The 15,813-nt window shown below is 47.0% G+C and overlaps 1 protein-coding gene across 2 annotated transcripts in view; it reads right to left on the minus strand.

Annotated features, from left to right (window-relative positions):
• The window catches only part of PTPRA (protein tyrosine phosphatase, receptor type A), a 116,744-nt gene that overhangs the window by 44,700 nt on the left and 56,231 nt on the right, over window positions 1-15,813 (minus strand). Inside the window, exon 3 of one of the 2 annotated variants that reach the window (XM_027705550.1) lies at window positions 13,292-13,363. The exons of the other annotated variant lie outside the window; for it this stretch is intronic. Within the exon in view, the coding sequence (XP_027561351.1) occupies window positions 13,292-13,303 (12 nt within the window). The 5' untranslated portion in view covers window positions 13,304-13,363. The remainder of the gene's footprint in view (window positions 1-13,291; window positions 13,364-15,813) is intronic. 2 annotated transcript variants of the gene reach the window in all.

A 15,813-nucleotide genomic window follows, 5' to 3' on the forward strand; every position in this document is an offset into this window, starting at 1 on the left:
AGAGGTGGACATTGTGGTTCCCCTGGCCTCAAACACAGACATTTGCAAACTGCAGGAAACGATTCTCAGATCTCTCCAGTCGTTGGAAATCCATACCAAGTCACACATCCTTGCTTTTCTTCCCATCAGACACAGCAACCACCTTGGAAGATAAATAGTGGTTGGTGGAACCACTTGTGACCTTCAAGCCATGATTCAGCCACAACACACCAACAGCAGTAGCCACATAATTCAGAGTTAAAAGCAGGTCAAATCCTAACCTGCTTCACAAGGTTTTCTCATTCCCAGCCTGCAAAACGACCAAGGGTAGGAAAGAAGGGAAATAAAATATTCATGGAACTCAGAGAAGCTGTGGCTGCTCCATCCCTGGAAGTGTCCAAGGCCAGGTTGGATGGGGCTTGGAGCAACCTGGGATAGTGGATCGCATTCCTACCCATGGCAGAGGTTGGAAATGGATGGTCTTTAAGGTCCTTTCCAACCCAAACCATTCTGGGTTTCTATAAGGATATCTTCTGCCCCAATTTCTTCCCCATTCTCAGAGCTCTGACCCCCGGAGCAAATAGGAAACAGGATTTTTTGGGAGTGAAATCAAAGAAAAAGCTGTTCAAATCCCAGCGAAACACAAGGCAGTTTTGGGAGATGCCTCAGCTGCAGCGAAGCTGAAGAGCAACCATTGCTAAGATGGTTACACCCTCCAAAGTCTAGAAAGAGTCACAGCAGGGGCTAAAAAGCCTTTTTTAATTGAAAATATTTTGGAGTGGCAGAATCCCAGCCCAAAAAAACATTAACCCTGCAACCAGTGACCGATCCCAAACGCCACCAGACTCCTCAGTCCAGCTCCCTTCCCTTCTCAGGAGCAGGAAATGAAAACCATATGGACTGGACAGGGAAGGGATCGATTAGATCATCTGGTCCTACCCACCACACAGCAAAAGACTGTTCCCTACAAGAAATTTCCCATCCAGGCTCACTTATAAAAGTCCAAAGCGATGGAGTTTCCACCTCTTCTCCCGGGATATGATTTCTCCCTGCGGGAAGCCTTTTCCTATCAAGGCTTTCCTTTTGAAAATCTCTTCATTTCAATTTGCAGCCCCCCCCCCCTTCCCCCTGCCTGAGTGCATTTATGAACTACACTAATGAAACAGATTAACACCAAAGAGGAATTACAATTTAGGAATAAATTAGTTTATTTTCCTTTTATCCTCCACCAAAAAGCCTCAACATGTCAAAGAAAGTCTGAGCCTTTCTGAAATCTTCCTTTTTAAATTGGTCCCACTGCTCATAATTACACCTCCCTCTATCCATACAAGTTACTTTGCTTTTCTTTCCCCCCTCCTTTTTTAAGGAGGAGGGAAGGAAGGCAGAGGAAAGAGTAAGAATGGGTGGGATAAGGGGAGAGAGGAGAGGGGCCCATCTCATCCAACCAGTCTAATTGCTTGCAACACTCCCCAAGTGTATGAAAATGAAGGTTATAATATCAGTGTTGCCTGATGAATATTCCCAACTTCATTTCAGATGAAGGATCTGGGTTTATCCAACAATTGCCTCTCCTGCAGGAGGCAACAGCTTCCACCCCACACAAATACCAAGGAGGAGAAAGGATGAGTTTTGGCCAAATCACGGGCAGTGGCTTGGGAAAAAGAAGGGCCAAGGGCTGAAACACTGCTCCAAAAAATACCATTTTTCACAAAAATGGGAAGAGCTGCAAGAGACAAACAAATCCCCAAAATATCCACCAAACTGGAGGTCGCAGCACATACTGATAAAGGGTGTAAAAAATGCAATGGCTTTGACTCAAAACGTTCTAAAAAGATTCTAAATTGATTCTAAAAGTTCTAAATTGGAAAACTCAACTTCGACCTGCCAGTGCCCAGGTCTGATGGTAACAGCTACTCTAATTTATTAAAGAAGATGATTATTTTGGGGCTTAATCATAATGGAAATTCTCACACTTCAACAAATAATGACCCACTGGATCTCAGAGCCTCCTGACACTCCAGGGCCCTGCCTTGGATTGTCCAACCAACAGGAAAGGGAAGCAAATGACAATTAATATCTGATACTTTCTCAGCCTACACTTTTAAGGCTTCTCTTCATTATCAGCTTTAACTTAAATGTGGATTCTCTGTTTCCAGGGAAGTCTGGAAAACATAAAAATAAAAGAAGTTACGGGCAAAGATGATGGCAGATGGGTGGAATTGTCCTCTTGGTTTTCCCTACATGATTTGATGTGGTTGGATGTGCAACATTTGGATGTTATAAGGGCAATGCCCCCTCTTTCAGAGGCTGTGCAGTCAGTTCCAGCCATGGAATCATGGAATGGTTTGTGTGGGAAGGGACCTTAAAGATCACCTCATTCCAAACCCCTGACGTGGACAGGGAGACCTTCCACTACCCCAGGTTGCTCCAAGCCCTGTTCAAACTGGCCTTGGACGCTTCCAGGGATGGGGAATTACAAGTCATTAAAGCCTGTTCCCATTCCATGAGTGTTCCTGCTGCCTCCATCACCACTGCTGGTGTCAAGCCCAGCTCAGCTCCACCTTTGAAGGTCTACCCTCACGGCAGGAATTTTGCTGGCTGGATATCTTCATTCCCTCTTGTTCAAAACACTCAAACCACGTGTGTAAATCCTGTTAGTGCTTCACCAAACAAAAATACTTTGCTATACAACAGCCTGAAAGCCAAAGGGAACATTTTGGGTGGGAGGGCTGCTCCAGGTAGGAATCCCCATCGAGAAGGATGGGAGGGAGCTCATGCTGCAGAGGAACTATCTGCCTGCTCGAGCAGCAAAGGTTATTTCCCACCCTTGTACAACATGTTCTAATATTTAAAAATATTCAGTTGAATTCCACATCTCCTGTGCCCTTTATTTTCCTGACAGTTTCTCCTGGACGGGAAGTACGGGAAAATCCAAACGGCAGCAACCGAGCAAAGAGCCAGGAACCACTGCAGCCACTGACCCCGGGGCCAGCCCTGGGTGTTTTGTTTAAAATGCAACTTAGAGAGAGCTGTAAGACTAAATATGTGTTCTAAATGCTCTAACACTTAGTAGAGGTCTAAGAAAAAGCAGTCTTGGAAGTAGGAAATGCACATCCGAAGGGAAAGCCGGAGCCGCTGCACAGTCTCCCCTTTCTTGGCTGCCAGGAGCAGCAAGGAAGTGATTACACAGCATTTATTTGCAAAATCGCAGCCAATAAATCCAACAGCAGCAACACCCTCCCTCGAATCACTTGGTCCTTGGTGGGGGGGGAATGAAGGAGAGGTGTAGGTCTGACAAACAGGCAGGTGCATGGCAGGAGCTCCTCATTCCGAAGCTTTTCGGGAAGAGTTCAAGTCTGTAAGGTGGAATATTCACCCAGGCTTGTCCCTTTCCTCTGCACACGCTGCTTTGAAGCCCTGGAAAATACAAAGCCCCTAGAAAGGCAATGAGGGTTGTGAAACGAAAACCCCCTGAAAAGGTTTAAAAAAAAAATAAAATAGGACCGGGCTGTTGAATGAGGAAATGAGTAAGGGAGAGCAAGAGAAAATAAAATGGTACAAAAAAAGCCATCTCAGTTCCCCTCCCCTTTCCTGGATACAAATACCATCACAAGAAAACCGTAGGAAGCGAATCTGACTGCTTTGAAAATCACTGAGGTCAAAAGCACGAGAGAAGAAAGGAAAAAGGATTAAACAAAGGGATGATATAATCTCCCCAGCCATAATTCAAACCTTCGAGGTATAAATAGCTCCACTACAGGGCTCAAGTCAACCACTAATTTACAGAGCAATCAGGAGGGGGAGGCAGATACCCATCCCCACAAGCAGATTAATCCTTAATTGCTCGGTTTTTTGCATTTCTGACACCTTCCTTTGAAGTCCCAAAGCTGGTACCGTCTCACAAAAGGCACTGACGAGCCTGAAAATTGGCGAGAGATGAGCCTTGCTGCCGCTTGTTTGGGCCCCACACACAGTCCCAGATGCTTTCCTGGGTCCTCCATGCAAAGAAGAAAGGAGACTGGATGGAATCCACGGGGATAAGGGAGGATCAAAGCCGCTGTTTGCCCGTTTGACAGAAAGGGAAGCGGGACTCGGCTGCCGGCTCCTGTTTCACAGTGTTTCTGCAAGACCTTAATTGCAGATAAATACTTACTGGGACAATTCAAATGCTTGTGAGCACTTCAATCACTTCGGAGGCTTTGTGAATCCCTCCAGGAATGCTCCTAAGGGATGAGAGGAGCAGGATCACCAGGATCATCTGCTGGTGGGGACTGTGGCTTCCAGAAAGGGACACCCAACCCCTCCTCCAGTGTTGTGTCCTTCCCCCTCGATTCAGCTCGATCCAAGGCAACAACAATAATGGAAATGTAACTCTGCAAGAGTTTCTTCTGTCCCTGCACATATCCTCCCTCCAACTGCATCAGTTTTTTAGGGGCGAAATTCCTTCATTCTTCACCACACTGTGAAGTTCTGCACTGAGGTTTAAGAGCACATCCCTGGATGTGTCTTTCAGAGTCCTGGTCTTCCCGTTCCCTTGTACATCCCGTGTTCCCAGGGGGAATGACTGAGTGTTTGGTGCTTTCCTAATCATACTGACTGTGTCCTGCACATCCTCTTGTGTCTAGTGGGTTAATTAACCATCCTGCCCCTGCTGAGGTGGGTCCTCATTGAATTCCAGACTATTTAACTAAATAAAAATATCATAATAGAACCAATGGTTTGGGTTGGAAGGGACCTTAAAGATCATCCAGTTTCACCCCCTGCCATGGGCAGGGACACCTTCCACTAGCCCAGGTTGCTCCAAGCCCCATCCAACGTGGCCTTGGACACTTCCAGGGATCCAGGGGCAGCCACAGCTTCTCTGGGCAACCTGGGCCAGGGCCTCCCCACTCTCACAGACAACAATTCCTTCCCAATATCCCATCTAATATCCCTTCCCAATATCTTCCCTCTGGCAGTGGGAAGCCATTCCTCCTTGTCCTGTCCCTCCATGCCTTGTCCCCAGTCCCTCTCCAGCTCTCCTGGAGCCCCTTTAGGCCCTGCAAGGGGCTCTCAGCTCTCCCTGGAGCCTTCTCTTCTCCAGGGGAACCCCCCCAGCTCTCCCAGCCTGGCTCCAGAGCAGAGGGGCTCCAGCCCTGGCAGCAGCTCCGGGGCCTCCTCTGGACTCTCTCCAGCAGCTCCACGTCCTTGTGCTGTTGTTCCCAGGGCTGGAGCAGCTCTGCAGGGGGGTCTCAGCTGAGACAGGGGCAGAGGGGCAGAATCCCCCCCTGCCCTGCTGCCCACGCTGGGGGATCAGCCCAGGGCATGGGGAGGGGGGGTTCTGGTGCCAGTGCACGTGGCTGGGTCATGTCCAGCCTCTCACCCACCAACAACCCCAAATCCTTCTCCCCGGGGCTGCTCCAGATGGATTCAATGCCACGTAGGCTGGTGACAAAAAATAACTTTGCTCCTCCCCCGAAACAGAAGTTGGACAATTCATGTCAAAAGTGGATCAAGCACAAAGTAAAAGTCACCAATAGAAATGCTTAAAACGCAGCAAATTCTACTAAATTCAGATGTGAAAGTATCACTGGGGAAAAAAAACCCATAACAAAACAACAGAACACCTTGTGGTATGAAACCCTCCAAATATATGCTAAAAAATTTTATAACACAGAATTCTTCCATATTTTTGCTCCCAAGAATAAAGACCAGGGTAAATCACAAGCTGAAAGGGGCTGAAAGTTGTCTTGCTGTGAGCCTCTGTTAACAAAAAGCAGTGTATGGATGAAATCATTCAAGCTGGAAGACTGAGCAAAGGTTTTAAAAGTTACTTTTCCTTTTCAAAGGAAAAATCTGGCTCGTGGTGAAGGGAAGCAGCAAATCAGTTCATGACATTTCTTCCCTTCTGTGACTGAGAAAATTCATTAAAATTACTATTTCTGCATAAGAAAATGAAGTAATTTCATTACAAGCAAGACACAAAGCACTGAGGAACAGTTTCTTTCCCTGCTAAGGCTAAAAATCCAGGGCTGCCCTCTTGGGTTACAAAGCAGGGATGCTCAAGGCACAGTGTGTGGACCAAAGGTGAGGCTGAGCATCCTGGTGATCATCTGCATCCCGTCACTTCAACCAGCAAGCTGACAGCCCCTCCAAAAGCACAGAGACAGCCACTCTAAAAACAATGAAAACTCCTAAACACCTGCCTGAGGGGCAAAGAAACTGGTGTCCAGCAGATATTATCTTTTTTTTTTTATTATTTAAGGGCAAATAAAATTGAAGCGGGGAGTGGATGTTTTAAAGCAGTTAATGCAGAGGAGAACAACATCTCACTAAAACATCTTCCCAAATGGTACATTGCAGGCCCTATTCAAAGCACATAAAAATAAAGAAATAAGATATTAAATAGGTTTTGATCAAGCCTCTGGCTGGTGCTGTAAAAACACTTTTAACAGATTCACCTCTGAAGCAAAACAGGATCTGAGGAAGATCCTCCAGCGAAGCTGACCTTGCACAGAGCAACTGGCTCAAAACCAGTGCCATACTGGGCTTCCCAGTTTGGTTTTGTGTCTGTTGTGCACCCCCAGTGCAATATTTGAGGGTGGTTTCAGTGCTGCTGGGGGCATCTGAGCCAAGCCAGGCACAGTGGCAGCTGAGAAGCAGAAAACGTTTACCCTCATTTGGGGAAACAACTGGAGTTTCAGATTGTTTTTTTGCCTGTAACTGGTGTCTTTAAGGGGACACCTGCTCTGGTGCTCCAGCCCTTCCAGATAATTTGATTTTTGCTCAGATTTAACTCTTTCCCTCCAGACCCTTCACACTGTCCTTGGTCATGATGTCCCACCATCTGCCTTTACCACATCTATAGCTTTGAGTTCATCTTTGGGATGAAGGCAGGGAGCTGCTGAGCATCCCAGCAAGTTCCTGCTCAACTCCCATCCCTTTTTCTTCCCATGTATCTCTCTGAGTCCTCTTGCATGGATTAAAACATACACAATGTGCATCCAGACCAACTTCTTTCCTGAAAAATCCAACCCAGCAAGCCAGTTGCTCCATCATCTTTCCACTGCTTAATCTCTTGGATCATTTCACTCTCCTGCAGAGCCTTCCCATCCCCCCCACTGTTCTCTGTAAGGAGGAACAGTGAGCACAGGAACGTTTAAATAAAGAGTTAATTGAACCCAAATGGGATGCAGCTGCAGAGACCTTCCTGCTCAGCCACACCTGTACCTCAGAAGCTCAGATGTCATTTTAGATGCCGTAATATCCACTCATTTTTGGGGAGAAACAGCAACATTTAATCCTCAAAACTACTTTGTCTCAAAAACAAAGCTGTTTTGCAAAAACTAAGGCGTGGTCTTGTTCACATGATCTTGCTGACTCAGGAACCTGGTCTAGTGGAAGGTGTCTCTGCCCATGGCAGGGAGCTGGACTAGATGGTCTTTAAGGTCCCTTTCATCCCAAACCATCCTGTGATTCTATGATACTATGACTTCTCCAACTTCTTGTACAAGAATGGAAGCTAATTTTTATGCTAATTTTAAAAAATTATTTTATTTTGTTATTAAGGCCCAGTTCTAGTGGAATCTCCAACCTCCAAACTTCCTCTAGAACGACAGCACTTTGACCTTATCCTTCCTCAAAGCTCAGCCCGAGGTAAGACCTGAGGTTGCCAAGAAACATCTGCTGAGTGAGGTACCAGCCAAGCCCCTTGCAGTGGGGAAAGAGCCATGCAGAGGTAAAACACAGCTCCATTGCAGTACAAATTCCATCTGCATTTGAAGTATTTCACTTTAAAGAGCTTTTCCCCTCCTTCCAGCTCTCCAAAGAGCTCCTCAACCTTGCTGAATTGCTCACCAAGGGACACGAACCACATCAGATGGACGCAGAACCCGGCCAAGCTGCGATATTTGATGACACACAGCCCCCATCCCACTAAAGTTCTCTGCAGCAGAAAACCATAGAGATTACAGCATTTCTTTCCCCAGATATTGCACATTTAACCTGGTACATCACCCTCTTCCTGCACTACACCAGAGCCAAGTCATACTCTGGGCAGAAGCACCTGGGTAACAGAGAGGATGGGAGAGAAAAGGAAACGTCTTGCAAAACACACCAACCTTGATGGGTATCTATAAAACTCACTCAAAAAACAAATTTGGGAATTAAATTCCCTGTCCCTGAGCAACAGTCAACCAAAATCTAGCTCTTCTCTAAAAACTGCCATCCTCCTTGGTCCCCAGAGAATCCTTCCATGTTCCCCAAGAAATAATTTACCTCCTTCCTCAGTGAACACATCCCTCGGCTCCACAGGTACCAACTGTCCTCCCTCTCACCCGAAGTGTGATTATATTTTGACGAAGCTCAGAGCAAGTGGTGGAGTTTGTAAGGGTGACAACACATTTTGTGTCAGAACTGGAGGATTTACGCATCAAAAGCTTGCCTGTTTCTCCCCAGCCGCAGCCGTTTCCCTGCTGCCGGATATCGCTTCCCATAAAACGCACCCGCCACAGGTAAAGCATCACAGCACTTGGAAAATCTCGGAGAGCCATCAAATTTTCCAGCCTGCCTTATCTGCCCACGTACATCCACACGGGAAAAAAAAAACAACCCAAATATCTGCTTGCCCTCAGAGTGACCCCGTGTGAAAAGGGAACAGGTCCCCGGCCGGGCACCGGCGGTTCCGCACCGCGAGGGGATCATCCACGTGTATAACAAAAGCAAGACAGATCCGTTCAGCCCGGGCCGTGAGAGGCCCACGTGTCACTTGCCAAATTCCAGATGCAATTTTTCACTCTTTGTTTTCAGTCGTGGCATAATCCACGGAAGGTTTAGGCAGCGATATTAAAGGAAGAGTCACCGGTGGAGAGGGAGGAAAACACCGGTGACGGTGCCAGGCCTTGCAGGGGATTTCCACGCTTCGCTCTTGGAAAGACCTGATAAGATGGATATATTTGCTTTAGCTTTCAGCAAGGAACCTCAAGGATTTGGATTACAAAATCCTTAAATAACATCACGAGAACCGAGTTCTGCAAAAGGAGATATGAGAAGTTAATGGTGTTAGTAACCACTGACCTGGATAATCCCATTGCTGACCTGGACCCAACTGACTGAAGGCATTCCTGAAACCTGGATGTGGCTTTACAGCACATGGTAAGGTCTTGGGGCAAGAAATCTATTGGGTACACTTTCATAACTTCATGGTTTTTGGTTTATATCAGCTGGGACCAGATGTTCCCCTCCAGCCAAGCTTCGGTGTCTGATACTGTGAAAAAAATGTCAGTGAAGCAGCTGCACTTGTGTTTTACCAACAAAACCAAAGCATATCTAATTTAAATTCCTCCTGTTCTCTGTTAGAAGGGACCTTAAAGACCATCTAGTCCCACCCCCTGCCATGGGCAGGGACACCTTCCACTGCACCAGGTTGCTCCAAGCCCCATCCAACCTGGCCTTGAACACTTCCAAGGGTGGGGGGCAGCCAATATGTCACCTGCCAAAATTGAAGGATCTATGATGTGGATCAACTCAACCCTCTCACAGGACCAAATATAATCAGAGATGTGTTTGAAGACATCAGCATGAAAAAGAACTGCTTCTATAGATTCAGGCCCACCAGTGTCAGGAGCAACCGTGTTTAGCTGTAATTAGCTAAATTAGCACGGCTTGATCTCAGTGGAGACAAGATGCTGAGGAAGCCCTTAAACTTAGCAACCAAACATCACTCAAAACCTGAACCCAGGCTGCAGACCGCAGCTGCAACCCTCATGAAAGCTGAAGCTGTGGTTGCTACGCCCTGGCAACGTATTTTTGAGGCAACCACCAATTTGGTGCAGTTTCCCATCTGATTCAGGCAACAGGTACATCAGTTGCTGGTATCGGTTTTTCAGGACTGAATTTCAATAAAAACAACACGTCTCAGGAGGATGTGAGAGCAGTTGATGTCTGTGCACTGATAGTTATGCCTAATTAACATAAAAATGAGGTTTTCCTAATCACCTGCAAGAGGAAACCTGCTTGCAGAACAAGCTACTGGAGAAAAAAAAATAAATTACTCTTCAGGGAGGTAGTTGTCAGGATAAGATGGAGGGTGGATGTGTTTATTTATACCCAGCAGCTCCAGGTAGGGGCTGCAGGTCCCGACACGCTGCCTGGTGTGGTTCCTGCAAGGTTTTTCTCCTTCCCATCCCCATTCCACAGTCAGCTCTGACCGCCCAGCGCTGGAGGTGTGTGCTGGGTACTGATGGCACTGTGTGCAACACTTCCTACAAATCCCAGGGTATTTTTAGGATGCAGCAGGCCAGGTCAGCTCACCTCAGTGACGTCAGATTCCACTTAGAGGTCTGAAGCTTCAAAGGAAAGAGGTGGGGAGAAGCGCTGGTGGGATTTAGGAGCACTGGTCATTTGGGATTCTGGGTCTCAGGGCAACCTCTGTGTTTCCAAAACACACTCCAAGGGTCAGCCTGCACATCAACAAGTCCCAAAATGTGAGAGCAGCCTTCAGAGGTTTGAGAAGGGCTGAAGATGGTGGTGGCTTTGACCGAAACTACCAGAACAAACCTACTGAGTGGGGGAAAATGGGCTTGGCCACCACCCAAAGCAAAAGCCACCAGGATGAACCAGCGTAGGACTGGGATGAGTCCTGAGCCACCACCTCCTCTCACATCTCCTGCAGTCTTCTCAGGGAGAAGATCAAGCTGTGGCACTTTTTGGAAGAGCAATCCTTAAGGGGTCTGTTGGCAGCCGGTGCCTCCCTGCTGGAGGGGCCGGAGCTGCACAGCAGCAGCAGCAGCACCCTGATGACAAATTAAATTTCAAGTTACTACGGGAACACATACCAGAGGAAGGAGCCAACCACAATTACTGACTTATCTCGCAGGAAAGATATTTCAGTTATTGTGGGTAGCACCGAAAACAACAGCTCGGTGACGGGCGCTGCTGGAACCGGTGAGGGAAACCACACGTGTCGAGCTCTTCTGCAAATCCACAGGGCACGTCAGCTTGGCTGCCAGCTCCCAAAAGAGGCAGCACAGCTGGAGGAGGCACAGGGAAGGATATGGATGGTGCAAAAGTAGTGAATGGCTTTGGATGGGCTTTGTTGAAATAAGATGTGTGGGTTCAGCACTCGCCCTCTCGAAAACCCGTCACTCAGCACTGCACTGGTATCAGTGACTGTCCCCTCCACACCTGGATGGTTTCTGCCCTTTTGAGTAGCTCTGGCAGTTGTTTCACACACTCACAGATAGACCCATACAATGCCACATCTCCACCTCTTTGTGCACCTTGCTCCAATTGCTTTTCCCGACCCAGGACCGCTCCCAGGAACGGTGGGACCACAGATGATCCACCTGTCCCACTGCTCACACTTGCCCCTGATGCTCCGTGCCACGGGGATTTCTTTCAGTAAATAAAGAAACTCTCACAGTTTTCCCCACCAAAGCCAATTTTTGAGAAAATAAATCCCTCACACAAAGTATTTCAGATGAACACCCCCAACACATTTACCATAACCTTCTCTGCTGTCTACAAGGAGAAAATGAAGAATTACAAGCAAATTATTTAATACCATCAGGTTTAGTCAAATTTTAAGCGAGCATGCCGGGTTTAGAGTCACTGTAGGATTTAGAGTAAAATAAAGAGCTTGACTTCATACATGAAACCTGGCTTGAAGTCACCCAAACTTCAAGTCATTCTTTCCTCGCTCTTCCTATTTCTACAAAACACCATAATTTTAAATATTGGATAATTTGAGTCTGCAGCTTGAAAGTTTCTCCAAAACATCAGCTCTTGCTTTTTTTTTTTGCAGACAGACTGATGACACTGTAGCTCATTTGCTTAATTAGAGATTTACAGAAAGCTCTCTATAGGAGAAGAGGAAACCCTTCAAATGAAAAGCTTTAAGTGTAGAATCAAGAGACTATCCACAATGGCTGTTTACTCCCATCTTGTACATAATTTTGGGCCACACTATATCAATCAGCAGCTGCAACTGATGGCATTACACTTCCTAAATGTAAAAGTGAGCTCTGCAAGAGGCCAAGCACAATTATACCAAGTTTTTCCTAAGAGGAGGATGTTGCTTTTAGAAAATCGCACTGGGATGGGGAAAGGAATCAGTGGATAGAATAAACACACAAATCCTGATGCTGTTCCCTTCATTTCAGGAGCTTTGTTTCTATTACTCCATCTTTCCTTCCCTCAAACACTTGGCTTTTGCTGACCACTGCACCCAGGCACACAGATCCCTCTCCAAAGGGGTGCTCGGGTACTGTGGAGCATGGGGAGAAGGCTCACACAGATGTGCATTTTGTAAGAAACAATAATTCATGCAAATCCCTGCTCCAAGCAAATTCCACAGCAGTGCATCTTATCACAAGCCAAACAAAAGGTAGGAATACACTGGAGAACTGTGAACCTGTATTAAAAGAATTTGCTCTTGTTACAGCTTGAATTTCCCCCTCTCCTTCCAACAACTCTCTGCCGACACCAAACACCAACCAGCCACTAATTGCACCCGTTAATCAGAAACGAAAACCCCAATTGTGAGAGGAAGCAAAGCCTGTGTCACATTTGAGAGTCTCTGTGGTGACCCCTAAAGAGGTCAAGACCCTCTTTGCTACTGCAAGAGGAGGCAGAGACCAGCAGAGACCACCACATTGCCCCGATGACGCCTCCGAACACAACAACCACGGCAAAAAAGACCCAGCAAGGCAAGAATCCAGATATTAAAGCAGCATAAAAACTACTTATGAATCCATTTTACTCTGCACACATTTGTATTTCCTTTTCCAAGTTTGCACAATTGTTTAGTGCTTTTAACATCGGGGATTTTCCTCTGTTTCATCAGTCAAGAATCGAGAGCTCTCTTGCCACATTTGGAGATGGACCAGCTTTCCACAGAAGCTCAAGATGATGAAAATAAACGAATAAAATATATTTTTGGTTTGTTTTTTTTTTTATTGAGATGGCAAGCTAGAACCTGAATTCCAACTCAACCACTGGGTTTCAGCAGAACAAAAAAATCCCTGTGCTGAGTGCTCTCAAGTAAGAGTCATGTCCCTTCCAACTCTGCACCAACAGAGACCTTATTATCCTTCGGGGGAGGAAGTCAGATTTTTTCCACTTAGTTACATTCCCAGGTAGTTCTTAAATAAGATTTCCCTTCCCTCTGTGTTTAAAGGGACACTTCAGCACAAGTTAATGCATGGCCACAGTGCCATGGTTGTGTACTGAACCCTAAAATAGAGCGATGACCGCTGGGCCACCGGCCAGCGCGATTTTATTTCAAGGACAGGACAAATGAGAAGATGCCAAAATTAACAGCACTTCTTCCTACCTTAAATATCATAAGTCAATCGTCCACCTGCATGTCATCAGGAGCCCATAAAGGTTCTTCCAGTGGAGCCCCCTGAAAACAAACAGACGAACAAACAAAGCTTTTCAAAACAAAATTCAGCATCATCCTGGAAAAAGAAGCATTTTCACTGCTGCCAGAAGGGTGATTCTGCTTCATTTTACCAAATGCAAAATGCAGCTTTTCATGAAAAAAAATGAAAATAACTTTTAAATACAGAAAGCAAAATTGTGAGTTTCCAGGGTTAAAAGTGCTTTTGGGCAGAGGTGGCAGGAGGGAATTCCAGGGCAGCAGCAGTTATGGATGAGGAGACTCTGATGTTCCCAGATCATCCTGATATGTGCATTGCTGCTTGGGGTAAGGAATGTAAAGTTTTAGAGGGTCCACAGCTAGAGAAAATAGGTCATTTCTATCATAGTGAAGGCACCACAATCACCTTGGGCTCCTATGAGGGTGTATTTCCCCAGACATAAGAAGTTTGGGCATTTGGAAAAGCAGTTCTGTGTCTGTTTATTTATTCCCACTCCAAGGGAAGGGGACAGAAAGCTGCCTGGTGGTATCCAGGATTTCTGATGGCCACCTACCCATGAGACAGTCACCAGTGACTTCTTGAAGCCCAAACCTCCCTGGATACAGACTTTAGCTGTAGGATCAAGTGTGATCCTAAAGGGAAGAGGCTGAAGCTTGTCCCTGCAGCTCAGGGGACCTGCAGGGATGTTTGGGATGTTCTCAGACCTGCACAAAACACTTCCCTCTCCACCAGCTCTCCTGGCTCCATCAGTGCAGCAGCACTGCAGGGGCTCCCGGTTCACTCACAATGTCCAGACTGTTCCTGGTTGTTCCCCATTTTTACACCACCAGCCGAGTCATTCCCACTCCCTGCGCCCCTGTTCCCCACCCCAAAACATTTTTTAGCCACACATTTTTTACCCTGCTTTGAGGCAGCAGCAGGAATCTGCAGAGCCAACCCCCAGCTAATCCCATCTTCTGGGCTGCTGCTGTAAAGCACAAAATTAGAGACCTGAGGCACTTCTGGATTTCGAGTTGAATATATTTCACCAAATTAATATTTTTTTCCTATCGACATCTCTTCTGCCCAGCCTTGGGCAGGATGTGACCCAGCCATCTGCTCCTGCAGTGCCAGGAGCAGTGTGGAGCTCAGACATAATCCCTGGGTGATCTCCTTGTTGTTTTTCATCCTGCTCAAGTGTTGACTTGAGCACTTGTTCAATTAGACAAGCCTCAGCACTTCAATCAGATGGGCTCACAGGGCCGATTTTCTACCTCCACGGAGAAGAAGGAATCTGATTTAGTCGAGTGTAACAGAACCAGGGGCTTCAAAGCAACGAGACCTGGAGATCATGTCTGCTCTGAAGTCTGCCAGAATCACTGCTTAACCCCAGCAGACCACCAGCAACTCCCATTGTAAGAGAAGCTGAGAGAGAGAGCGGATTAAAAGACATTGGAACTGGCAGGGAGGAGGAGAGCTGGGTTACTTTCCCGATATTTCTGTTTTAAGGGAACTGGAGAACAGCTGAGGCATCTGCTTTCTCTTGTCTCTGGCAAACGACCCCCAGATGTTCCCAACTTGCTGGTCTCCCTGTACTACCTGCATTTTCTTCCTTATGATCCAGCATTTCCCAACACCTCCCAGGAACGCTGCTGTCCTGGGGCAGAGGGTTCTGAGGGCTGTCTGTCCTCTCCTCCCTGTGCCATGGGGGAGAGGCCCTTCCATCCCTCGGTTAGCTCCATGCACTTGAACAAAGGGGTAAATTCTAAGGCACCAAATCAGGAAGTTGGTGTAAATAACTGTGCTGATAATACTTTCATGGTCAATTTATTTCCTCATTCACAAACCTGACGGATTCTGAACGCAGCCTTGGATGGTGCCAAGTCAGGAGAAGCTGGAAGAGTTTGCATTCACCTCCAGCTTCAGGAAGTCGTGATGGAAGGAAGGACTTCCCTTCACAGAATCCTGGAATCCCAGAATGGTTTGGGTTGGAAGGGACCTTAAAGACTGTCTCATTCCAACCCCCTGCCATGGGCAGGGACACCTTCCACTACACCAGGTTGCTGCAAGCCACATCCAACCTGGCCTTGAGCACTTCCAGGGATCCAGAGGCAGCCACAGCTTCTCTGGGCAACCTGGGACAGGGCCTCACCACCCTCACAGGGAAGAATTTCTCCCCAGTATCCCTCTAACCCTGTTCTCTGGCAGTTTGAAGCCATTCCCCCTTGTCCTGTCCCTCCATCTCTTGTCCAAAGTCCCTCTCCAGCTCTCCTGGAGCCCCTTTATGCACTGGAAGGGGCTGGAAGGTCTCCCCAAAGCCTCCTCTTCTCCAGTTTCCCTGCTGTTATCAGCATCATCTGAGAGTTCAAAGGGAATCAGCAATGAAGCCGAGCTTTTCCAGAGCTTGGAGCAAGACACAAGCAGCGCACGCTCACGGCTCCTCGCGAGACAAGGACAACATCCCGCCGAAAGAAAAACCGTACACTGGGGAGAT

This window comes from Neopelma chrysocephalum, unplaced genomic scaffold (assembly GCF_003984885.1).
Source record: "Neopelma chrysocephalum unplaced genomic scaffold, ASM398488v2 Primary Assembly neopelma1_345, whole genome shotgun sequence".
In the NCBI taxonomy this organism is placed as follows: domain Eukaryota; kingdom Metazoa; phylum Chordata; class Aves; order Passeriformes; family Pipridae; genus Neopelma; species Neopelma chrysocephalum.